Source organism: Pituophis catenifer, unplaced genomic scaffold (assembly GCF_029215685.1).
Source record: "Pituophis catenifer annectens isolate HBS135680 unplaced genomic scaffold, rPitCat1.0.hap2 SCAF_1, whole genome shotgun sequence".
NCBI lineage: Eukaryota > Metazoa > Chordata > Lepidosauria > Squamata > Colubridae > Pituophis > Pituophis catenifer.
In genome coordinates, this window is record NW_027256881.1 from 28865277 (window position 1) to 28891401 (window position 26125).

General features: G+C 38.5%; 1 protein-coding gene across 4 annotated transcripts in view; it reads left to right on the top strand.

The window, feature by feature from the left end:
* XPO1 (exportin 1) overlaps positions 1 to 24786 on the top strand; it is a 75797-nt gene extending 51011 nt beyond the window's left edge. For all 4 annotated transcript variants that reach the window (XM_070932218.1, XM_070932219.1, XM_070932217.1 and 1 more), the window contains 14 exons: positions 2048 to 2245; positions 3667 to 3805; positions 4192 to 4373; positions 7683 to 7839; positions 8005 to 8168; positions 8433 to 8567; positions 9424 to 9607; positions 10907 to 11013; positions 11782 to 11976; positions 18280 to 18448; positions 18604 to 18738; positions 18832 to 18991; positions 19082 to 19178; positions 23751 to 24786. In XM_070932218.1, coding sequence (XP_070788319.1) covers positions 2048 to 2245; positions 3667 to 3805; positions 4192 to 4373; positions 7683 to 7839; positions 8005 to 8168; positions 8433 to 8567; positions 9424 to 9607; positions 10907 to 11013; positions 11782 to 11976; positions 18280 to 18448; positions 18604 to 18738; positions 18832 to 18991; positions 19082 to 19178; positions 23751 to 23897 — 2169 coding nt within the window. In that variant the 3' untranslated portion in view covers positions 23898 to 24786. The remainder of the gene's footprint in view (positions 1 to 2047; positions 2246 to 3666; positions 3806 to 4191; positions 4374 to 7682; positions 7840 to 8004; positions 8169 to 8432; positions 8568 to 9423; positions 9608 to 10906; positions 11014 to 11781; positions 11977 to 18279; positions 18449 to 18603; positions 18739 to 18831; positions 18992 to 19081; positions 19179 to 23750) is intronic.
* Positions 24787 to 26125: the final 1339 nt, after the last annotated feature.

Genomic DNA, 26125 nt, shown 5'->3' on the forward strand with positions numbered 1-26125 from the left:
ACAGCCCAGGTGAGTTGATTACTTATCTAAACAGAGGCGGAGGGAGGCACTGGATCTGGATGGCTGTGTGGACCGTGGGAAAGCCAAGAGTCGGGCTGGAGGGCCAGCCGGCAGTGGGGAGGCTTGTCTTCATGCAATGGCAACGGCAACAGACGAAAGCAGAGGCGCGGGTGAAGGCAGGCAATCCAGATGTGCTGCATGGGCTACAGGAAAGCCGACAGTCAGTGGGCAGGCCAAGGGAGGCTCGTCTTCACATCTCTCGGCTTGCCTGCAGCACATCGGGATCACCTGCCTTCCGCCCTGCATCTCTGCCTCTGTCTGCTGCCAGTGGCGCCATGCAAAGTCCAGCCTATCAACTCGGCTTTCCCGTGGGGCGTTCAGATTGCCTGCTTCTCCCTCACCTCTGTACATCATCTGCTTAGACAGGGAATCAACTCATCTGCGCTGCGCAGCCCCAGAGTGCACCGACCAAGGAATCAGCAGGCTGCAGCTGCTGCTGGATACCGTCAGTCCCCGCACACTTGCTGCCTCTTGTGCACATGCCAGGGGCAGGGCGCCCAGCCGGACTGATCACCCTGAAATTGTGTTTCCCCGAAAATAAGCCCTAGTGTTTATTTTGGAGCCCCCCAAAAATATAAGACCGGGTCTTATTTTCTGGGAAACACTGTAGGTGGCTATTAGATTATAGATGGGAAGAAACTAACACCGACAAAAGCAAATTATTCTGGATTCAAACACTTTATATTTCTGGAGATTCACTAGGAAATGCACTTTCCTATACAAATTTTGTGCATAATTTGGGAGTCCTCATGCTACCTTTACTCAACAAGCAACTGAAACCATAGCTTGAAGAATGTTTGCATAGATGCATCTGTTGTATAATAAGGATGTCCTTCTCCAAGTCATTCATGACTTAGTCACCTCTCACTTGGACTACTCTACAAGAGCTTAGTCCAAAATGCAGTGGCACAAATTTATTTAATGTATTTATATATCACATTTACATTCCACTGGGGGGTGGGTTCTACTTACCTCTGCCACCGGTTCGCAACGGGAGCGCGCGCTTCTGCACATGCGTAGATGTTTCTGCGCATGCGCAGATTGTTCATGATAACAGGTGGGCAGAGCCTCCCGCCACCGTTACTACCAGTTTGCAAGAACCGGACCAAACCAGGAGCAACCCACTACTAATCCCACTGCAGTTGTATGCGGAGTCTGGACTCTGGTTACCTGCTGGTTTCTGGTTGCAGTTCAAGATATTGGCTATTATTTGTAAAGCTCTGCATGACTTGGGGCCTAGAAACATACCGGACTGCCATTCTCCAATTAAGTGATGTCATATTATGAGACTTCAGAGACGAATCTGCTTTGTGGCTGCCTCTGCACCCTGATAATAGCATTCTTCACAAAATTTGCATTGATCTTGGAGTAGATTGATTTGTGGACACTCTTCAAATATTGTCTTAATTTTGGTTGATTGTGGAGTTGTTTTGTTTCCCCAACATGCTTCCATTTTTCTTATATTACTTTTTCCCTTCTTGTTTTAAATTGCATTCATTTAATGTTGTACATTACCTAGAGGCCCTTCTATGATTAGGCAGATTATAAGTAACTTGGTTGAACGGATGAATGAAACTGCCTGCCCTGATTTATGAATTATTTCACCTGAACGTGTTCCATGTTCTTTTTTTTCTGTTGTAGTGATCAGTGTGGATAAACTATTTGCTCCTTTTTTGGATGGATGAATGTTTCTGAAAATGTAAATATAGACAGATTAGAGCAAAAACAGCCTTTTCTATTCACTTACCTCATCTATGGTGATTTCCAATTTCATGCAATAACTTAAATGACAAAATGAAATATATTAAATGCTGGAATTCTATGAGATTTTAATGTACTTGATTTCAGCAATTTTTTAATTTTCTTTTTGCAGAGGGTTGTAGATACAATTTCAGAGCTACTACTTCATTTTAGGGATATTTTGAAATAATCTTTGAGCAATTTCTAAACCTTTTATTAATTAAGCTCCAAAATAAATTTATATTAGGCTCTCCATTACATGTTGCTGGTATCTGAAGTAGAAGAAACTGAAATCTTCAAGATTTGTCTGGAGTATTGGAATCATCTGGCTGCTGAATTATATAGAGAGAGTCCATTTTCAACATCAGCTTCTCCATTGCTATCAGGAACTCAGCATTTTGATGTTCCTCCCCGGAGACAACTTTATTTGCCTGTGCTGTCTAAGGTAATTGTAATCTCCAGTTTATTTATACTTTCTATAAGTATGGAAGAGTTTACTGCAGTACCCTGCTATGACTTAGTAGCTGTGAGTTCCTGGAGATACATGTCCAGAAACTGGAGATATGTTATCTTGGACTCTAGATGGTGATTTGCTACTCCACTTGGATGTTGTGTACAATTTGGGGGTGCTTCTGGATTCCTAACTCTTACTTTATTTATTTATTTTTATTTATTTTTAAATTTGTATACCGCCCTTCTCCCTGAGGACTCAGGGCGGTGAACAGCCAAGTAAAAACATAAACTACAAACATTAAAATACAGTTTAAAAGATATATATAAATTTGGCCCCATGATTAAAAACATTTTTAAAAGTGTGAGGCCAGCCCGGCTTGCTGGAAAAAGAAGGTTTTAAGGGCACGGCGGAAGGCACCGAGGTCTTGGATTCTCCTTATCTCTGGGGGCAGCTGATTCCAGAGGGTAGGTGCCCCCACAGAGAAGGCCCTCCCCCTGGGGGTCACCTGCCTACATTGTGGCTGGTGACCCCCAGGGGGTACCCACCAAGGGGGTACCAGGGGGCTGGTACCCCCTTGAAGAGTATGTGATGCTGTGATCAGGGAAACCCTTTATACAGCTGTGCTAATTACATTTTTTCCTGAATTGGGAGGACCTGCTCATAGTAATTCAAACTTTAGTCACTTCTCAATTGGATTATTGCAACATACTCTATATGAGGCTGTCCTTGAAAACCAGACAAGTTTCAGTTGTTTCAGAATGCAGTAGTGTAGGTAGTTATGGGATTTCATTACACATAGCCCTTTTCCTTTGGAATAGTTACATTCAGTCCCCCCAATACTACAGTTGGCCACAACCCCATAGCTCTTTAAAAGGCAGCCGAGACTTGGATCTTTCCCTGATCAAGATGAATAGAATTCCCAATTGAAAAGATATAATCTGTTTTAGTTCCAAATGTCATTTAATTGCTTTAGTTTGTTTTTATCATATACATTATTTGTCTTTATATTTTTATTTAATGATTCTGTACACTGCCCAGAGTCATGTTTGATAGCTGTATAAATGTTTGAAAACAATAACATTTAAAGGTGAGGTGTAAAAGAGAACCTGATGGGGTTGTAAGTGTGATAGTCGCGGGTACACAGCCACCCACTGGTAAAAGTTAAGGATTCCAGCTATATGAGTTTTGTGCACAGCAAATGAACAAATTTTTGGTTTCTTTCTGTAGGAATAATTTTTATCATTTTAAATGTACATCAAGTTTGTAATTTGTTTTTCAAATCTTGTACTACAATAATCAACAATAAATTCTCAATCATTAGATAGCCTCTGCCTCATCTGGCCTATCAGTTAAATAGTAATGTGAAAAATCTGATTTACATACTATGTTTTTTAAATATATATAATATATAGGTGCGATTATTGATGGTTAGCCGCATGGCAAAACCAGAAGAAGTACTTGTTGTAGAAAATGATCAAGGAGAAGTTGTTCGAGAATTTATGAAAGATACAGACTCTATCAACTTGTACAAGAACATGAGAGAAACACTAGGTAAATTATATTTGCATGATTGTTACCTTTAATTCTGCTTTGTTAAGAAAAAAATCCCCAAAACTAAAATGTGAAAATTTATACTATTACAATTGATAGGAAGGGATAAATGGTTTTTCCGTTGACAGCCACAAGCAAAGCCAGAGTATAGGTTATATCATTTTCATAAGCAAATTTATTTTAGCCATGATTCTGTAGATTGAATTTTTTGTTGCAGGTGCTTATAATTTTTATTAAGGTAATTGGTTATAGTTTGCATTGGTCTCCCTCAACTCTGTAAAAAACTAGCAAATTTTACAATTCACTCTAGCACTTCATTAAATGTTAGTGGAGAATGATATTCTGAATTCCTGGTAATATCACCTTACTTAAATTATTTCTTCCAGTTTATCTTACCCATCTGGATTATGCAGATACTGAACGAATAATGACAGAGAAGCTTCACAATCAAGTAAATGGTACTGAATGGTCATGGAAAAATCTCAATACCCTGTGTTGGGCTATAGGTTCAATAAGTGGAGCAATGCATGAAGAAGATGAGAAGAGGTTTCTTGTAACAGTAATAAAGGTATAGTAATGTATACAGTCTTTAGTAGCTTCTCAGAGAACTTTATCTTTTGTAAAAAGAAAATTAACTTCTTAAGACAATTTTGGGATTTGACCAGAAGCGTCACGGTGAGACAGTCAGGAAATTAGCAGACTCTGATGAGCTCCGCGAAAACCCGGACTGGTCTGGCTGCCGAGGGGTCTTCGGACCAGAATCGTCCTGTAGGGACGGGGAAGAAGGAGAGGCACCTAGGAAGACCAAGAGGAACAGGCAAGTTCCTCGAAGGTCAAAGGAAACTCTCTATGACTTGGCAGCAGGTGACAGCAGCCATTGCGGCTGTCACAAAGCTGGGACTAAGCATTGAGCAAGAGTGGTGAATGGAACGGAGTATTTTGAAGCCAGGTGAGTGACAGCCAACCCATGGTTGAAACAATAATAAGGAAAAAAAATTTAACTTTAAGACCCCTAACGATAAAACAGCGGCTAATGAGCACTGGGGGAAGAAAAGAAGATTTTGAAGCATAATCTTAAAGGGACAAAAACCCAATGGAAAATTGACTTTTGAACAAAATTATTTGGAAAATTTTAAATAACTAGAGAAATTGCCCCAAGATTGGTTAAAGGATCAGAAAGAAAGAAATAGATCCTTTTTTTTCCCTTTCTTTTTCGAATTTCAAGAAAAACAAAAGAGAATGGACAATAAGCCCTATAAGAGAAGTGTTGTATAAATAAAAGAAAGGAAAAAAGAAGTGAGAAAAGCTGTTTAAATTCGGACTGGACTATAAAACTGATTTGATATTTTTAAAGCTAAAAAGAAAAAGAGAAGCTAAGTAAGATTGTTAATGTAGATTGAAACAAAATGGATATTTGTTAGACAATCGGAAATTGTGGATTGCAGAGAGATATCTTCAGGAGTAAAAAGGAATATTGCAACTTGGTCTTTGTTTTGGAAAATTGTGAACGTTACAGATAACAGCCGTGAGAACTTTTGGGGAGGATATCTTTGCCTGCAAGCGGCTTGACTTTGGGAAAAAAAGAAAGGAATACAACGGAACTTTTAAAATCGGAATAATATTAACTCAAAAAAAATAAAATGGCACAGGAAATTAGAGAAATTATTAAATTGATGTACTTGTCATGGAAAATGGAAATAAGAGAAATAACTACAATGTTACACGGAGGATTAAAATCTGAGGACACAAAAGCTGAGATGGAGCATACGCAAGCGGACAAGGAAATGAAGATGGAGAAGCAAGACATAGAGGTTGAAAATAAAGAAGATAAAAGCAATGTGATTAAATATGAAGAAGTAACTGAACATGTGGATAGTAATAATAAAAAGAGGTTTTTAGAGATTACATTGGGATTAACAATGAAAAAAAGAGGATGGAAAGAGACAAATAAGGAAGGGAGGATGGAACAGAAAGAATATAAAGAACTTAAATGATTACACTGGGATTTACAGTGAAAAGAGAAAAAGGGTGGAAAATAACAGGAAATATAGGGCAAAATAGAAGAGTTCAGGACTTTGAAATACAGAATGATAATACTGGGATAAATAGTGGGATAAACAGCGGTGAAGCAAAAAAAAGAAAAGGAACAACGGGAAATTAGGGCAAAACAGAGATCAGGATTTTAAGGCACAAAAGGAAAAGGGAGGAAGGGAAAATGAAAAGAGAAAAGAAAGAAATGAAAAGGAATATGATGTATATGACTAGAATTGAAATATGAATTGTAAGAAATAATGTTAAATCATGATGGTAAAAATGAATTGAAAAATAATTGGAATAATAATTGAAATATTTTTAATGGTTTACGTTGGTGTGTGTACAAACGATTAAGTGATGATTTGGAATAATACAGGGGAAAGCTATATGATTAGAGGATAATAGAATATTTTTAAATTCAACTAAGGTTTTAGTTGAATTTATTAGTTAAGGAAATTATGTTATAAAATAATTGGGTTTATTATTAATATAAGAATTAAATAACTAACACCACATAATTAATTTGATAATGGATATAAAAATTAGATGATAATGGGAAGGGGTTTAATATAGAATAGAAGGGAAAATGGAATTTGGTCAAAATTAGAGATGAAAATGAAGAGTAATATTGGTACAAAATAGATGAAAATAAATGTTATGGCAAAAAAGGAGGTATAGAAATTGTAATTTTAGTTGAAAGGACTAAAAATTGTTTAAATTTGTTAATCGGCTGAATACTCTGTTCAGCAAAATACATTGTGTGTTTGTGTGTGTGTTTGTGTAAAAAATAAAAAAAACTACAAAAAAAAAGACAATTTTGCAAATACTATATTGAACTTCTAATAAGGCTTAAATCCTGAAAAGGTGGTGTTTTCATGGAAGTCAAACACCAGCATTACAACTTGACTGGCAAACAGCATTTTGAATGCCTTCAAGTCCAAATACACCCTCTCCTCATTTAGCCACTGCATTTAGTTCCTTAAATTGGAAGCGAAATAATGCTAAGCAAATTATGTGACTGAGAGATGTTGCAAAGTTTACTGGTTGCAGACATCTCATTGAGGTAAAGTTGTCTCATGCAGCAGTGGCAGTGATGATGTTCTCAGGCACAAATAATGTGTAAGTGCACATTATTTGGATTTTTTTTAAAAAAAAAAACCATCTTATTTATGAACAGCCACTAAACAACATAGCAGCTAAGCAAGGGTAGCTAGGATAGCCTTCTAAAAATTTCCTTCACTCCGTATTCATTATTCAAACACAAGCTGCTTGAAAGTGCATATTCTCTATTAAACATTTCAAGCAAGACTGGTTCACTTGATGGGAACAAAACTGGGAGAGTCATTTTGATGGCTGCTCTTAAGTCTTTGGATGTTTTGTGAGGCTTGCTCTTTCTGCTATTCTTCTAGGAAGCAAGAACATTTTTATTCAAGCATCTGTTTATTGTAAAGCTGGTATATTTATTAGGTTCAGTTGAATTTGTTTATTGCGGTGTTTTATTGGTGTGTTTTCACTGGTGTACTTTTTATTAGTTCTGAAATCTTCAGTTCGTTAATTGGTATATTAATGAAATTTTCATAATGATGGACTTTTATTACTAGTCTACTCAGAAGAGGATTTGTCTTACTATATATTCTTCCTTAGTGCTAAATTAACTGGATTGGGGTATCAAGAAAAATGTCTTCATGTTCTGCATAATTACATCATTTATTACACGATGAGTCATGGTTTTTTTTTACAAGCATTTGATTTCACTTACTTTATCTTTTTTTTCTGCAATGCTGCTCTAATTTTTTTATCATAAATAAAAATGGAACTTTTTATGAACCTTGTGTTTCTGTAGGATCTTCTTGGACTCTGTGAGCAAAAAAGAGGAAAAGATAATAAAGCTATTATTGCATCAAATATAATGTACATAGTAGGACAATATCCAAGATTTTTGAGAGCCCACTGGAAATTTCTGAAGACTGTTGTCAACAAGCTATTTGAATTTATGCATGGTAACGTATCTGGAATTTAATTTGGATTGTGCAATAATAATGTTAAAACCAGTAACAGTTACTGTTTTCCTATTAAATATCATAATAGATGGGTATATAAACAATTGGGAAATAGCTTCGCAAAACATTCTTATATTAGCAACTATTTCTAATTTTTCTCTTTAGAAACTCATGATGGGGTCCAGGACATGGCTTGTGATACTTTTATTAAAATAGCGCAAAAATGTCGAAGGCACTTCGTTCAAGTTCAAGTTGGAGAAGTAATGCCATTCATTGATGAAATCCTGAACAATATTAACACAATTATTTGTGATCTTCAGCCGCAGCAGGTAATACCAAGTTATAATATTGCAAAAATACCTAAAATAAGGGGATGTGCAAACACATGGGCATCAATAAGGCAGGTTTTTTTTAAATCTAGAATATACTTTTTGGATGTATTCTTTACTGAACAGTGCATCCATAGAAATCTAAAGTCTTAAAACGAAAAAAATGTAAGATTTGAAACTTGTAACTTAATGGTTTTAGTGAAATTATTGTTGAGTTCCAAATATATTGAATTACATATTTTAGTATACTTTTTCTTCAATTAGGTGCATACTTTTTATGAAGCAGTTGGATATATGATTGGTGCTCAGACTGACCAGACAGTACAAGAGCATTTGATAGAGAAATATATGTTACTCCCTAATCAAGTATGGGACAGCATAATTCAACAAGCTACAAAAGTAAGAGTTCATAATATGTATACTCTTTGCAGACATGATTATAATTTCAGAAAATGTTGATTTCTTGTGAAGATTAAGTTGGGTGTGATTTGTTTTCCTTTCAAGAAAAAAATTGATGAACAGCAAGTATTTTATGGGAATTGTTTTATTATTGTGTATTGCGCACAATCAAAACATAAAACTGTTCCGTGCATTAAATAATTAATATTGGGTGGTTCATCTCTGTACTAAAATATATATGTTACAAATATTTTTGTCTGTATACAAAGTGAAATGGAACTGTTGCATTCAAGATTATTTGTTTACCTATTTGTCATATTTAAATGGCCAACCGTCTCACAAACAAGTTACTCTGAATGGTGTACATCAAAGCTAAAAACCATATATGCAAACAGTATTATTATTATTATTATTACTAAAAATTTAAAATTATAAAAAGTACAAAAATAAAAATACTAGGTGAAAAGCAATATTACACAATATTTCACCAGTCCCCTGGGGTCCCCAAGCCAGATGACACAACCAGGTCTTGGGGGAAGTCTGGAAATTTAAAAGGGATAAAGCTAGCCTCACTCTGGGGAGAATAATATTCTATAATGCAGGGGCCGCAGCAGAAAAGGCCTACTGCCTAGGACTAGCTGAGTAAAGCTTCCTAGCCAATGGGACCTGCAGCATGCCCCCTCTGCTGGATCTGTTAGGACAGGCAGAAGTAATTGGGGTAATTTGGTCCCATGCTGCATAGGGCTTTAAAGGTCAAAAGCTGTATCTTGAATTGTTCCTAGAAACATACTAACTTTTATATACTATTAGATGAAGGGCTGCTTTCTTGCTAAATGCACAAATTTCTGTTTAACAGAATGTTGATATTCTTAAAGACTCTGAAACAGTTAAGCAGTTGGGGAGTATCCTGAAAACTAATGTGAGGGCATGTAAAGCTGTTGGCCATCCATTTGTGATTCAGCTTGGAAGAATCTACTTAGATATGCTGAATGTGTATAAGTGCCTAAGTGAAAACATTTCTGCGGCTATTCAAGCAAATGGTAAGAACGACTGCTTTAATTACAATAATATTTTACATCTTCTTACTTGGTTATTTATCATGTTAAACAAATGAACTAGACTTTGTAATGTAGAAGAGAAATCTAAAACAAATCACGGGATGATTGAGTAAAGGTAATAAGAGCAAGTTTAAAAGTGGGTTGTATTGTGGGTATGGTCTGCTTAATTTGTGATGGGTGAATAAGTTTCATTGACATGAATATGATCCTACCAGATGAATTGTTGCAGAACCTAAATAGCTTCATACATTGTAAAGATAAATGCTAAATATAAAATCATATTGGTAATTTAAGACACATCAGCATAATGTCTTCATTGAAAATAGTACTTTAACCTAACAATAAAACCCTGGTTTAAGTTTGAAGCACCAAACTCATTTGAGCATAAAAGGGGGAAAACAATTTTTTTCTGTACTTAGCAGCAAACCTGGGCCTCATTCCAAAAACCTATGAGTGGACCCAAAATAAAATGAAATTGAACTTAAATTATTTAAATAATCTTCTCCTTCCATCCCCCTATGACAGTAAAAAAATAAGTCTAGCAACCATTTTTAGTTCTCCAAGAACCCAGCACAAAGCTTTTCAACTTATGTACTTAATCATAGCTAGGGTCAATGTAGACCCCCCAAAGAGGAATAAAGGAGTGGGGGGGGGAATGCTGAAGATTATGGTACAAGATAGACGAAATAAAGATGGAAAACAATTGTTGAATAAGACAAAATTAAAATATGTGTAAATAGATGTAAATAATAAGAAAGGATCACTTCGAAGTAGCTGTAGGAAAAAGTATATATATGTATATAAATGTTGTGTGTTTGTGTCTTGTTTTAATGTATTCAAAATAAAAAACTTTTTTTTTTAAAAAAAAAAAAGAATATTTTACACCCAATCAGAATGTACATGTTATAATAATCTGCTATAGATTTTCTGTAACTATAAAAATATGAGCTTGCTTGTTTGGTAATCATACCTTAGAAATCAAGGCCTGGGTCACCTGTGTTCTATCAACATAATATATACACTTAGCAGATACCAAGCTATCATGTAGATTTTTGGTATTTTCTGTCTTTATAGAAAGGTTACTATATATAGGAAGATTTTGTAACCCTTCTGATACAGCATCTTGAATCTGAATAGCATTTAATAATTATTATTTTGTTCTGGATTTTCTTTTATATTCCTTAATTTATTGATTTTTGAAAAGCTGGGCTAAAACTTTCTAAATCAACTTGCTCCTCCAAGGCTATTCTTGATTTGTAATTGACCTTAAAACTCTTCCAGGTGAAATGGTAACAAAGCAACCTCTGATTAGAAGTATGAGAACAGTAAAAAGGGAAACTTTAAAACTCATTTCTGGTTGGGTGAGCAGATCTAATGATCCTCAGATGGTAAGTGCAATGTCCTTAATAAACTACTAAAACATAGAGGATGACATACACAATCTTGACTTAACATTAACCCTAGTAGGAGATTTACCTTGACCTTGGGAACCCCCTTTGAGTGTTAGACACTAGAACTGCAGTAGTAACAGACACTAAAACCAGATGGGTAGTAGCTTAAACTTTTTTTAAAAAAATTACCATGGGAATTATTTCTGAAAACATGTTTAAGTACAGTTAAAGCCAAACAAATAAGATATGGTAGTATTCAGCACTTCACCAACTGCTATGGTCTTGGTATGGAAAACAAAAGGCTAGTCCCATCTGCATATCAACTATTAAAATATTTCCATGTTTATTCTGTTGGAACACATACCTCACTCAAAACATTCCAGCAGAATGTTCCCAGTTGTGCTGCTTTGTTTGGATCTTACAACACTTTTTTTCCTTTATTGTCTCACCATCTTACCCTGCTGAGAACAAATATTACAACTGCCTTTATGATATTTTACTGATGGGGGAGGGGATATCTTGATTTTAGACCATTGCATGGGGAAAGGGAAGTTTATTTCCTTTTCCCAATTCTTTTCCTTAAAAAATAAGACCCTCAGAAATAAAGCAAATGGAGGTGAGAAATAGAAATTTGTCTGAAACAGTTCATTACTTAAATCATTTTGGCATTTTTTTTCTCAATATTTTTATATGATTTAACACATGCAAACAGTTCAAACTTTAGGAAATATTGGGTTAATCTTCTTTGTTGATTTTTTTTTCTAGGTAGCTGAAAACTTTGTCCCACCTTTGCTGGATGCCGTTCTTATTGATTACCAGAGGAATGTTCCAGCTGCCAGAGAGCCAGAAGTGCTTAGTACAATGGCTATCATAGTAAACAAATTGGGGGGGCACATTACTGCTGAAATACCTCAGATATTTGATGCTGTCTTTGAATGCACGTTGAATATGATTAATAAGGTAATTCCGTGACTTTTAAACATTAAAAATAGCTATAGGGAGAGAGCTTATAAACATTGGTCTGACTTATTTTCAGTAAAGGACAATGGTTTGGTTTTTTGTAGCGGAGCTGGAATTCTGTATTGGTTTCATTGTTTTCCAAATTTATTCCTAGATAGGCTAATTTCCCACAGCTTTTAATAGTGTGATGGCGCAACCAACTATAATACCTTATTTCCCCGAAAATAAGAAGACCCTGTCTTATGTTTTTTTGAGCATGTGTCCTTATTTTCGGGGAGGTCTTATTATTTTGGGATACGTGGAGCAAGATGAGGCACCTCTTGCCATCTTACCTGATTTCCAGCTCTGTGTTTAAATATTTGGGGGGGGGTCTTATTTTAGCGCATGCGCTCAAAAGCCCGATTGGGCTTATTATCAGGGGATGTCTTATTTTCAGGAAAACAGGGTAGTAATCACTTTTTTCTCTATTTCCCCTTCATCCTGTCAATTTCATGTGTAATTTTATTATTTTCTATGTCCTTTGCATCCTAACTTAATATGTTTTTTCTACGTTGACACTACATGTTTTACATTATGACTACTCTCCTTAAAGTATTTTTCTGACTTCCTCTGCTCATGGATTGGGCACACCCAGAGACTTTTTTAAACCCTATTTTGCAAGTGCGGAAGACTTTTTCTTCATATCTTTCTGCACTTATATTCTAACACTAATTAGAATTTCTAAATTTAATGATTCAGTTAATATGTTCTCAATCATTCAAGGATCTCTCAATTTCTGAAACCACTTACAATCACTTTCTATTCTTTGCACTAAGAACTGCTTCTCACAACCTTTGTTTCTTTTAAGTTCCTTCTCAAAATTCTAGGAAACATTTGGATCATCCCCCTCAATTAGAGGTGTATAGTTTGATGCCTCAAAATGACCTGATTAATCCAAACAGTTTTGGTTGTGGCTTCCAACAACTCCAAAATCTCTTGCTAAATTCATCACTAAAGAGGAAAATGAACAAATACATAATTGGAGAGTAGTGTTAATTATTGAAAAATGAAATGAAATAAGGTATATTTTTCAGTATACAATTCTAAATTTGCCATCAGCCATGAATCTCTGCCTCTGTGTCTTATTGTACTTAAGCCAACATAAATGAGTTTTTGTCATAAATAAATCCATGTAATTCTTTTTGGCAATAGTACAGGTAGTCCTTGACTTAGGACTGGTTGCTTAACAACCATTTGAAATTAATAAGGATAAGGATAATTTTATTTCTATACCGCCCCTCTCCCGAAGGACTCGGGATGGTGTACAGCCAGGTAAAAACACAATACAAATATCACAATTTAAATTTAAAAAATTATTAAAAGTATTACATTTAAGGCCAATTAACTAAAAAACCCCAAAATTTAAGAATTCCAATTTAAAACTCAATTTATGAAGCTAGCCCTGCCTGACGGAAGAGCAGGGTCTTAAGAGCACAGCGGAAAACTCGGAGGTCAGAGATCCTGCGTATTTCCGGGGGCAGTTCATTCCAAAGGGCAGGGGCTCCCACAGAGAAGGCTCTCCCCCTGGGTGTCACCAGCCGACATAATTTGGCCGACGGCACCCTGAGGAGTCCCTCTCTGTGGGAGCGAACTGGACAGTGGGAGGCTATCGGTGGCAGAAGGCGATTTAGTTTAATTTAGTTTATTTGATTTGTATACCGCCCTACTCCCGAAGGACTCAGGGCGGTGAACAGCCAAGCAATAAAATACATAAATACACAAAATTTAAAACCAGATAAAATCAAATTAAATCATTTTGGTCCAGACAGATTAAAACACCCCAATAATTTAAAAACAGATTAAAATTTACATATTAAAAGAGGGAGGAGATTAGGCCAAGCCCACTTGATGGAATAAAAAGGTCTTCACAGCGCGGCGGAAGGTGCGCAAATCCGGGATCCTCCGTATCTCTGGGGGGAGCTCATTCCAGACGGTAGGTACCCCCACAGAGAAGGCTCTCCCCCTAGGGGCCGCCAGCCGACACTGTTTGGCTGACGGCACCTGGAGGAGTCCCTCTCTATGAGACCGTACTGGCCGGTGGGAGGCTATTGGTGGTAGTAGGCGGTCCCATAGATAACCAGGTCCTAAACCATGGAGCGCTTTAAAGGTGGTAACCAAAACCTTGAAGCGCACCCGGAAGACCACTGGGAGCCAGTGCAGCTCGCGCAGGAGAGGTGTCACATGGGAGGTGACGAGGGCATGAGTGACCGTGCGTAACGAGTCCCGATCCAGAAAGGGACGCAACTGGCGAATCAGGCGAACCTGATAAAAAATCCTCCCGGTCACGGCCGTCAGGTGCTCTTCTAAAGACAGCCGTGAATCCAGGAGGACGCCCAAGTTGCGAGCCCTCTCCGTGGGGGCCAATGATTCGCCCCCAATAGTCAGTGATGGCGTCAACTGACTATATTGGGACGCCGGAAACCACAGCCACTCGGTCTTGGATGGGTTGAGCCTGAGCCTGTTCCTCCCCATCCAGATCCGTACGGCCTCCAGGCACCGGGACATCACTTCAAGGGCATCGTTGGGGTGATCCGGGGTGGAGATGTACAGCTGGGTGTCATCAGCGTACTGATGGTACTCCACCCCGAAACCACGGATGATCTCGCCCAGCGGCTTCACATAAATGTTGAACAGGAGAGGCGAGAGGACCGACCCCTGCGGCACCCCACATATGAGGGGCCTTGGGGTCGACCTCTGTCCCCCTGTCAACACAGACTGCGACCGGTCAGAGAGAAAGGAGGAGAACCACCGCAACACAGTGCCTCCCACCCCTAACTCTTCTAACCGGTGCAGCATGATACCATGGTTGATGGTATCAAAAGCCGCTGAGAGATCTAACAGGACCAGGACAGAGGAGCACCCCCTGTCCCGAGCCCTCCAGAGATCATCAACCAACGCGACCAATGCCGTTTCCATGCTGTACCCGGGCCTGAAGCCCGACTGGAACAGATCCAGATACGTCGTTTCATCCAGGTGCTGGGGGAGCTGTTGCGCGACCACACTCTCAATAACCTTCGCCACAAAACGAAGGTTGGAGACCGGACGATAATTTACCAACATTGCCGGGTCCAGGGAAGGCTTCTTGAGGAGAGGCCTCACCACCGCCTCTTTCAGGGCGGCAGGAAAGACACCCTCACCCAACGAAGCATTTATAATCCCCTGGAACCAGCCTTGTGTCACCTCCCGAGAAGCCAGCACTAACCAGGAGGGACACGGGTCCAATAAACAAGTGGTCGCGTTCAGTCTACCCAGAATCCTGTCCACGTCCTCAGGGGTCACAGGATCAAACTCATCCCAGATAACATTCTCAAGACCTGCCCCAGTCCCTCCCCCTGAGACTACCCAGTCAGAGTCCAGATCTTCCCGAATCTGAGTGATTTTGTCATACAGATATTGAACAAAATCCTCGGCTCTACCCTCCAAGGGGTCCTCCCGCGCTTCTTGGCGGTCTCATAGGTACCCAGGTCCTGAGCCATGGAGCACTTTAAAGGTGGTAACCAACACCTTGAATCGCACCCGGAAGACCACTGGGAGCCAGTGCAGCTCGCCCTGGAAAGGTGTTACATGGGCGCAACGGGTTGCACCCATAATTACCCGCGCGGCCGCATTCTGGACCAGTTGGAGCCTCCGAGTGCTCTTCAAGGGGAGCCCCATGTAGAGAGCATTACAGTAGTCCAGCCGGGAGGTAACAAGGGTGTGAGTGACTGTGCACAAGGCATCCCGGTCCAGAAAGGGACGCAACTGGCGAATCAGGCGAACCTGATAAAAAGCCCCCCTGGCCACAGCAGTCATATGCTCTTCTAAAGACAGCCGTGCATCCAGGAGGACGCCCAGATTGCGAGCCCTCTCTGTGGGGGGTAGAGATTCACCCCCTATAGACAGCGATGGCGTCAGCTGACTATACCGGGACGCGGGTAGCCACAGCCACTCGGTCTTGGAAGGTTTGAATCTGAACCAATAAAAACTTGGTTTGCACTTCTGACCACATGGTTCATTTAATGACCAGGGTGACTGACTCAATAGCTATCATAAACAGTCGTAAAATCGAGTTCAATCACGTGGTGCCCCAAGTTATGACTGCAATAATTTATAACTAAAATTCCTGTTCGGGTTGAGGTTATAAGTCAAGGGCTACCCATATATTCTGCCATTATCTTTCTATGAGATTTTAAAAAATTCTTCAGTGTAATCTATAGCAGTGGTCCCCAACCTTTTTATCGCCGCGGACCAATCAGCCTTTGATAATTTTACCGTGGCCCGCTGAGCGCGCGCAGGGGTGGGGGCTTTGGGCCACACGTGCGTACCTGCGCGGGGCTCTCTTCCTGGAGCCTTTGCGCACGGCCCAGGAGCTTTTGCGCACGGCCCAGGAGCCTTTGCGCTGCAGCGTTCATGTCCCCCGGCCGCTGCGCGGCCCGGTGCCAGGTACTCCACGGCCCGGCACCGGTCCGGGGGTTGGGGACCACTGATCTATAGCATAAGAGTACTTTATTGGTCTTCAAGTACAAGCCAGACCTGGCCTGATTTAGATTTAAATCTAGAGTCAGTACTTCTATTTACTGCAGGTAATTTTTCCCTTTTTCCTGACCAAACTTTCCTTGGTTGGTTGGTTGCTTCTTTGCCCTTTGCCTCCTGAGAATCCAGACCTACCACAGATGTAAAGGGAAAGAGGTACATTTTCTGCTCAATTTACAATAGAATTTATTACAGGTAGTCAACTTAATATCCATAGTTGGAACCAGAACTTCTGTTGAAAAGTGATGTGGTTGTTAAGTGAATTGTGTCCAACTTTATTACCTTTTTGCTGCAGTTGTTAAAAAGATCATTGCAGTTGTTAAATGAATCTAGCTTCTGCTATTTACTTTGCTTGTCAGAAGCCTCATTGGAAGCTAGCAAATGGAAATTATGTGACCCCAAAATGCTGAAACACCCAGTTGCAAAGCACTCAAATTTTTACCACGGTGATATGACACTCGTAAGAGCGAGGACTAGTTGAATGTCACATTTTTCAGTGCCATTGTAACTGTGAACAGCTGATACATGAATGATTGTAAGTTGAGAACTACTTGTATAAACTGAATAAGAGTTGCTAGATGGTCTACCTGGAATCTAAATTGGTAGGACTCACAGCTTTGCTATTTGAACCAGTAATTAGCTTATCCTTGAAATGTCTAATGCCAGTGACAATATTCTTAAAGGTGACTGTCTTGACCAGGTGGATTTTGTAGACATCTTTCCTTATATCTTAAACAATTTTCAAATAAATCATGACCATAGGCTTCACCCTGCCTTCACATTGAAGTTAAAGAGAAAAGACAAATACTGCTATCATTTCCTGCCCTAATCTCTGCTTATAAGAGAAGAACTAGCATAATTGGAATGCAGAAGAGCAATGAATTTTACTTTGTACAGGATTTTAGAAACTGCAAAGACCTTTCAGGACTTGGGGATATTTTTGAGAATAACTACTTCAGCAGCTTTCCATTTCACTTACAAAAGCTATCTGACACACATCCCGATAGATACTTGAGAAATATTACTATTTATTAGAGATTGTGTGCTTCAGAAAGTCAATGTGGTATGACACTTTTTGAATTCTACAAATGTATATTGATTTTATATTCCTGAATATTAGAGAACCATTCGTTTAGTGACTGTTCGAAGTTACAACAGCACTAAAAAGGAGATTTATGACAGTTTTTCACACTACCATTGCAGCATCCCATGGTTATGTGATCAAAATTCGGACACTAGGCAAGTGGCTCATATTTACGACAGTTGCAATGTCCCATGGTCATGTGATCACCCTTTGTGACCTTTTGACAAGCAAACACAACGGAGAAGCCAGATTCACTTAACAAGTCTGTTACTAACTTATCAACTGCTGTGATTCGCCTAACAATTATGGTAAACAAGGTTGTAAAAGGGGACAAAATTCATATAACTGTCTTGATTAGCAACAGAAAGTTTGGGCTCAATTCTGGTCATAAATTGAGGATTACCTGTACCAATTTCTTTGCAGGAAAGGCATTTAACTCCATTTTGAAAATTGTTACTTGTTTTTGATGAGTTTTGGAGGTTGAGATGTTTTTCTACCCTGGTCTGGGAATCAGGTCTGGGCTATTTCTCTGGAGAAGCATTCGAAAATTTGACTTGTGTACTTCAGTAGTGTCATAAAATGAAGAAGTTACTTGTCTGACTCAGAATAAAAATTTACAAGTAAAGAAGTTTCTGGAATTGCATGTAAAAGTTTCTCTTTTCCCTTAGGACTTTGAAGAGTACCCTGAACACAGAACAAACTTTTTTTTATTACTACAAGCAGTAAACTCCCATTGCTTTCCAGCGTTCCTGGCCATTCCACCTGCACAGTTCAAGCTAGTATTGGATTCTATCATTTGGGCTTTCAAGCATACAATGAGAAATGTTGCAGATACAGGTGAATATGCTTTATCCTAATCTAAATGATCATGATTTAGAAGGATGTAGATATGCAACTTTTTTACATCTGTTATCTGTTCAAATATTGTCAAAATGTAATTACCAACAAACATTAACATTTTAGAATGACTTTGCTTTTGTGTTTTTTTCCAGGCCTTCAGATCCTTTATACACTTTTACAAAATGTTGCACAAGAAGAAGCTGCTGCCCAGAGCTTTTATCAAACTTATTTCTGTGACATTCTTCAGCACATTTTTTCTGTTGTAACAGATACATCTCATACTGCTGGTAAGAGTTGAATTCTGAGGTGGGAAAAATTCCGCTACAAGTAGAACCTACATCAGTTACAAATATTAACTCTAATTTATATATTCTAACCAGGTTTGACGATGCATGCATCAATTCTTGCATACATGTTCAATTTAGTAGAAGAAGGAAAAATAAGTACTCCTTTAAACCCTGGAAATCCAGTAAGCAATCAAATGTTTATTCAGGAGTATGTTGCTAATCTTCTTAAATCTGCATTTCCTCATCTACAAGAGTAAGTGCTCAATTTCCAAACACAAGTTAGAATTTATATGCATGCAGCCGTCATGTAAACTAATTCCTTTGACTTTTTCGTTTGTGTTAGTGCACAGGTTAAACTGTTTGTAACAGGACTCTTCAGTTTAAATCAGGATATTCCTGCTTTCAAGGAACACCTTCGGGACTTCCTCGTACAAATAAAGGTATATTTGATTTTATTAATGTGTATTGGATTGTGTTTGTATAGGAAGGAGAGAAATTATTCATGCCCAGTGAGCAAAATTGCCTGGTCAGATGGTAGACTTAAATTTTTGAAGCACTGAACTTTCTTCATAAGTTTTGCAAATATTGTATCAATAAATATAGCCATCTTCTAAATTCCTGAGTTAGCTTGAGTTCTTAGATGGATCTTGTATTCATCATCTGACTTTGTATTATTTAGATCAAGCAATAATGTTTCCACGTACATGATGTTCATGAAGTATCTGAATATATTTGGTTCTCATTAACATTTAGGTAAAGTTGGGGTTTCCTAATGGTTAAGTAGCAGTTCAGGAAGTGATGGAACTCTTCTTTGCTGGAGGTGTGAAATGAGTAGCTAGAAGTCTTCGAAAGTAATTTAATATAGTTGAGGTGTTCCAATAGTTGAGAATATGTGTAGCTCAAGGTTGAACTGTTAGGTTGTTGGTATTCTTAAATTGGATGCTTTAATTTCCAGGTTTGGTAACATCAATAATTCATGGGAGAGTGGTGTTTGCTGTTTTATATATAATAGCTTATTCTGTTAGTTTTTGTTGAGGTTTGGTGTCTTCCTTGATGGTATCTTTATAAGGACATTGTTTCTTCCTTGACTGGCACTGTTTATTGCTTATCTGCAATGTCTGTGGCTGGGCCATTTATTTCTTTCCTTGACTTTTTGGTTTATACCCAGTAAATAAAATAGTCTTTAAAGTTTGTCAAATCTATACCTAATCCAGTTCTTGTTTTGAGGTTTTGGTTTGTAAGGGCTCCATATTCTACCATTCTGTCAGAATATTTCTCTGTTTCTAGCCCTGTGATTTAATAACAAGCTGGATTTTTAAAAGAATAAGTGTTTTAGTAACTATCCAGAGGGGCTGGATTAATATTTTATTTATTGGGTAAAGTATTATTTACCCAATTAATAAAATCAGATGAAATACACTTTTTTCATATCTTGCAAAAAATTAATTTGGAGCATCACAAGCTTCTTTTGCATCTTACAAAATTATTTGCTTTAATATGAAAATACGTTACAGTATTAATGTTAACAGAGAACTCTTCATCCTTTCAAAAAACAACAACAACATGCAGGATAAAATATTAATGGTAATATATAATTGTGTTAGTATAGCAGGCAAAGTCTTAGTGCAGAGCTCCCCAACCTTTTCGGCTTTGTGGACTAGCCCAGGGGGATGGTTCTGTGTGTGTGGCGGGCAAGCACGCAACTCCCTTGGTGCAAAAATGAAGTGCGCACGGCCACCCACTGCTCGCGCAAATGGGTATGTTGCGCACTCATCCACTTCAGTGGCCTGTTTCTGAAAGGCTAAAGGACAGGGGTTGGAGACCTCTGTCTTAGTGTCTGTTTCTAGGCTATTGGATAATTAATATAACTTACAGACTCCTGTACTGTTTCCGTAATAAGCCCCAAAATATTATAAGGATAGATCTCTTTCAAAGTATTATTATGTATGATACGATGTGGGAGATAGGTTTTTCCTATTGTTTTATACTATTTAACAGAGTTCCCATCTAGCCAGTTTTCAGTGTTCTCAGTTTTCATTGTTCTGGTCATTTCTCCCACAAATTTGGGGTGCATCCAAAATTCTTTTAGGAGCAGCAAGCATACCCTAATACAGGTAGTCCTCAACTTACAGCCATTTGTTACAATGGCACTGAAAAAAGTAGCTTATGACTATTTTTTATTTATTTATTACTCACATTTTATTTATTTATTACTCACATTTATAGACCGCCCTTCTCCCGAAGGACTCAGGGCGGTGTACAGCCAAGGTAAAAAAAAAAAAAAAAAAAATACAAACATTAAAAACAATTTAAAAAGATATATATAAGTTTGGCCCCAGGTTTAAAAAAAAAAACAGTAACAAAACATATTAAAAAACATTTTAAAAAGTGTTAAGCCAGCCCAGCTTGCTGAAAAAAAAAGGTCTTCAGGGCACGGTGGAAGGCACCGAGGTCTTGAATTCTTCGTATCTCTGGGGGCAGTTGATTCCAGAGGGCAGATGCCCCCACAGAGAAGGCCCTCCCCCTGGGGGCCACCAGTCTACATTGCTTGGCCAATGGCACCATCTGTGGGAGCGCACTGGTCGGTGGGAGGTCGTTGGTGGCAGCAGACGGTCTCGAAGATATCCAGGTCCTATGCCATGGAGCGCTTTAAAGGTGATAACCAACACCTTTCACATGACCATTGCAGCATCCCCATGGCCACATGATCAAAATTCAGACACTTGTCAACTGGCATATATTTATGACAGTTGCAGTGTCCCAAAGTCATGTGATCACCTTTTGCAACCTTCTGACAAGCAAAGTCATTGGGCAAACCAGATTCACTTAATGACCATATTACTAACTTAACTGCAGTGATTCACTTAACAACTGTTACTGGAAAAGTCATAAAATGGGACAAAACTAATTTAAAACCATCTTGCTTAGCAACAGCTGGGTCATTCTCTTCAGCTATCACTTTTGTTTCCATTTTAAATGTCTTTGTCTTCTAATCCATACATTTTTAAGCATTTTCAAGCAAGATTGTTTCACATCTCAAATTCCTTCATTAACATCTTTTAAACATAGTCTATCCATAAAAGCAGGCATCACTATTAATATTATTGATATTGTGGTTACCAATTTAAGGCCCCATTCTTTGAAGATCTCCTTTAATATTTCAAATGTTATAGCATTTTATAACATTTATAGTCATTTTGTAAATCCAATATTAATTAAAAACAAGAGCAGGTTTGCATTTTGGCAAGGGGAGTGGTTTCTAGTCCCTCTACTATCCAATGAAGTGTCTTTATCTCTGTTACAATTTACAGTAGACTAAATAATTTTGGTTCCCACAAAAAGCTGTTTGTTTTATATAGTTAGTTCCAAAAACTTACAGTAAAAGTTTTCAATGTTGCAAATGTGTCTGGCCCTTTAATTTGTTTACAGGTAACCCTTGATTAACAACCACTCATTCAGCATCCATTTGATGTTACAATGATGCTAAATGAGTGATGTTTAAGACTGGCCTTCAAAGTTCAAGCCATCCCAGCACTTTCACAATCACATGATCATAATCTGAGCATTTAGCAACCAGCTCACATTTAAAACTGCTGCAGATCCCACAATCAGGTAATTGAGATTTGCAACCTTCCCTGCCAGCTTTCCCAGCGGTGAAATGCAGTTATGTTCGTTACAGGTTCGGGAGTGTGAGCACGCGTGCTCGTTACGATTGCACACGCCTCTTCTGCTCATGCGCAGAGGGTCAAAAATGGGACATAATGATATCCCAACGGGTGGGGGGGGAGCCTCCTGCCACCTGTGCTATTGGTTTGTGCGAGCTGGATAAATCCGGCCAGATTTCACCGCTGAGCTTTCCACAAACAAAGACAATGGGAGAGGCAGCAGCAAAGGTCACAGGTAGCTTAGGTAAGTCTCCCCCACTAACTTCCTGCCAGCTACCTACTGGCTTTGGTTGGAAGCCAGCAGGAAATTGCGAGGAGGTGCTCTGTTATTGATCCACAATCCTCACTAGATAGCTATGGGGACTGCAGTGTTTGCTGTTGCTAAGTGATGCAGTAATGTGACATATCACTGTACAACCATGTATTTAGCAACAGAAGTTCTGCTCCCAATTACAATTGTAACTCGAGGACTAACTTATATAATTCTTCAATTAAATATCTTATTTAGCTTTTTAATAAATACTAAAAACATAAACAAGACTACTTCCAATTCTGATATGCTGTGATTCTATGATAAAAAGGATCAATTCAGTCAGCTTTTGAAAATTTGGGATTAAAGGAAAGAATTTTAACATAAAATTTTATGTTGCCAATTTGCTTCCAAGTACAATTCAAGGTGCTGTTGTCACATTTAAAGCCCTTTATGGTTTGGGGACAGGTTATCTGAGGGACCATCTCTTGCCAGTCACATCTACCCGACCCATCAGAGCAGGGAGGCAGGGAATGTTGCGGGTCCCATCCCTGAGGGAGATACACCTGGTGGGACCCAGAAGAAGAATGGCCTTCTCTGTGGTGGCTCCCTCTCTGGAACATCATTCCCCAGAGATTAGAATAGCCCCCACTCTAATACTGTTCCAGAAGGCACTGAAGACTTGGTTCTGCCAGCGGGCCTGGGGAACCCAGAATGGGATGGAGTCCATTAAATGGCTCGTGTGATCTGCTGTTGCCGGGGCGAGAGGTGGGGGGTGATTTTGTTACGTTGTACTATATTAATTTATTTGATTCTTTTTGTTAGTTTTTATTGTTTTAAATGTGGTTTTATATTCTGTAGCCGCCTTGAGTCACCATGGGCAAATAGGCAGCAATATAAATTCAATAAATAAAGAGGAACCAATTTAAAAAAGACTTGCTTAAAAGATATAATCTAAAATAATATTGTGTTTAAATAAAATTTACTTCAGCATGATTTGAAGAGAAATGACTATGTTTAGTGCTTTTTAAATTATTTTTAGAAATTATTTGCTGTGTGACTGGGTTTATAATTCCTAAATTATTTTATTTCCATAGGAATTTGCAGGTGAAGACACATCTGACTTATTCCTGGAAGAAAGAGAGACAGCTCTTCGACAGGCTCAGGAGGAAAAACACAAACTTCAGATGTCTGTCCCTGGCATCCTTAATCCACATGAAATTCCTGAGGAAATGTGTGATTAAAAAAATAACCAGTTTTTCTGTTTTCTTTCTGTACAGCTGCTTTGTTGTAGAAGAAAACAGGGCTTGGATATTTGTTGACCAAAATGATGCCAATTTGTAAATTTAAGATGTCACCTAGTGGCCCTTTTTTCTTATGTGTTTTTGTATAAGAAATTTTCTGTGAAATATCCTTCCATTGTTTAAGCTTTTTGTTTTGGTCATCTTTATTTAGATTTGCATGAAGTTGAAAATTAAGGCATTTTAAAAATAAAACACTTCATGCCCATTTTGTGGCTAAGAGTAAAAAAAGGCAAAACATATAACTTGTAAAGTCTATTGCAAAATTAAACATTTTTCCAGTTAAAACACTTTTTTTTCTTTTAATTAAGGATTATTTTCTAGTCTGTTCTGCAGTCTAGAAAAAGGGTAATAAAGAAATCCATCAAATTAATTGTTAGTAATAGGAAGATGAATGCTGCATCATCCGACATGAGCAGCTTTGGGGCTAAGTGATAAGGCTAGGCTACTGATATTTGCAAGTCATATGGCAAATTTGCAGCAAGATCATGTGCATATCATCCCATTGTAAAGCAACTTGGAAAAATATGGGAACACAGTACAGTTAGTTATTTTTACACAGTTCTTTTGTTTTTGTGTGTGTGCTGTCGCTTTGTCGACAACAGCTTTTTGTTTTCCTCAATGAGGAGTGTTGCTCATTTGTGAGCCTTCATTAACTCGAAGTGAAATGGTTAAAATATTTATCCTGTTAGAATAGGCTGCATCTTTTTAACAAGCTCATTAAAGAAGAACTCTGGCTTTTGAGATGACTTCTACTAATTTACATTGTTTACCATGCTGTAGTGCTTTAAGAACACTACTTAAAAAGCAAAATAAACTTGGTTTACATTTATTTTCCTTTTGTGGCTGTATTCTTTCATTGGAATGCTCTAATCATTGTGAAGAAAATTTCAATGTTGATCTGGAAGAACTGTAGAAACTATCATCTTGACTGATGGAATCCATAGCATGGAATGGGACAACTGCACAGACCCTGAACCTGCCATCTGGATGTGGGACAAGTGGCCCCAGCCAACTGGATATGGGGATAACTCAGTGCCGTGGGACAACAAAGCAGGAAAGGGTAACATTTTGCACCAATTTATTATATGTAAACATATTTCAGGGCTTGCAAGATGTTATGATTTTATATACATATTGAAAACAATTTTAAAAGATAGAGTTTTAAAAATTGTAATGAAGTTTAATTAATTATGGAACTTAAGTAAGGTACATGCAGTGGTGGGTTGCTACCGGTTCGCCCCAGTTCCGGCAAACCGGTGGCAGTGGCGACGGGAGGCTCCACCCACCCGGCGGTCATCAAATATGATCTGTGCATGTGCAGAAGTGGCACGCGAGCGAGCGAACCAGTAGCAAAGGTAAGTGAAACCCACCCCTGGGTACATGCTGCTCTAATCCTCAGAAAGAGCAGGAATCACTCAGCTGCTCTGCAGTGATTACCTGCTGATCAGGTAAATAAATCAGATATAAACATACACCCTGAAGGGAAGGCCAGCAAATTACATGAGTACAGGCAGAGCTGTGCAGATGTATAATACCCTTTCCTGCAAAGCTCTTAAAGGGTATCACTTTTCACAGTCTTTTTGAAATAGATGCAAATCCACCCTGATTTGGTGCTTCTCAAAATTCAACATGGCAAGGGCCAAAAAGGGGAAGATTCCTTCCTACAGGTGTATCACAAGCCATTCCCGTGCTTCTGCTGGCTCTGCCCAAATTGTTTTTTGCTTTGTGATGTCCAGGAGTGGCCTCCAAGATCATCACATACACACACACAGATCCACTTTTCTCTTAGTGAGGAGACACTCAATCAGAAGCGTGGGCTGAGCAACATTTTTGTTCAAAGAGGCAGAATTGCAGAAAAGGCAGTCCAAGAAGGCAGGCACAGATTTTTGCTTTTTGCTTTTGCTTTTTAATTTATATGCCGCCCTCCTCCAGAGACTCAGGGCGGCTTACAATGTGTTAAGCAATAGCCTTCATATTTTTGTATATTTATACAAAGTCAGCTTATTGCCCCCACAATCTGGGTCCTCATTTCACCTACCTTTGAAAGGATGGAAGGCTGAGTCAACCTTGAGCCTGGTGAGATTTGAACTTGCAGTAATTGCAAGCAGCAGATGTTAATAACAGTGCTTTAGTCCACTGTACAATCAGGCTCTATCAATTTTGGCTTT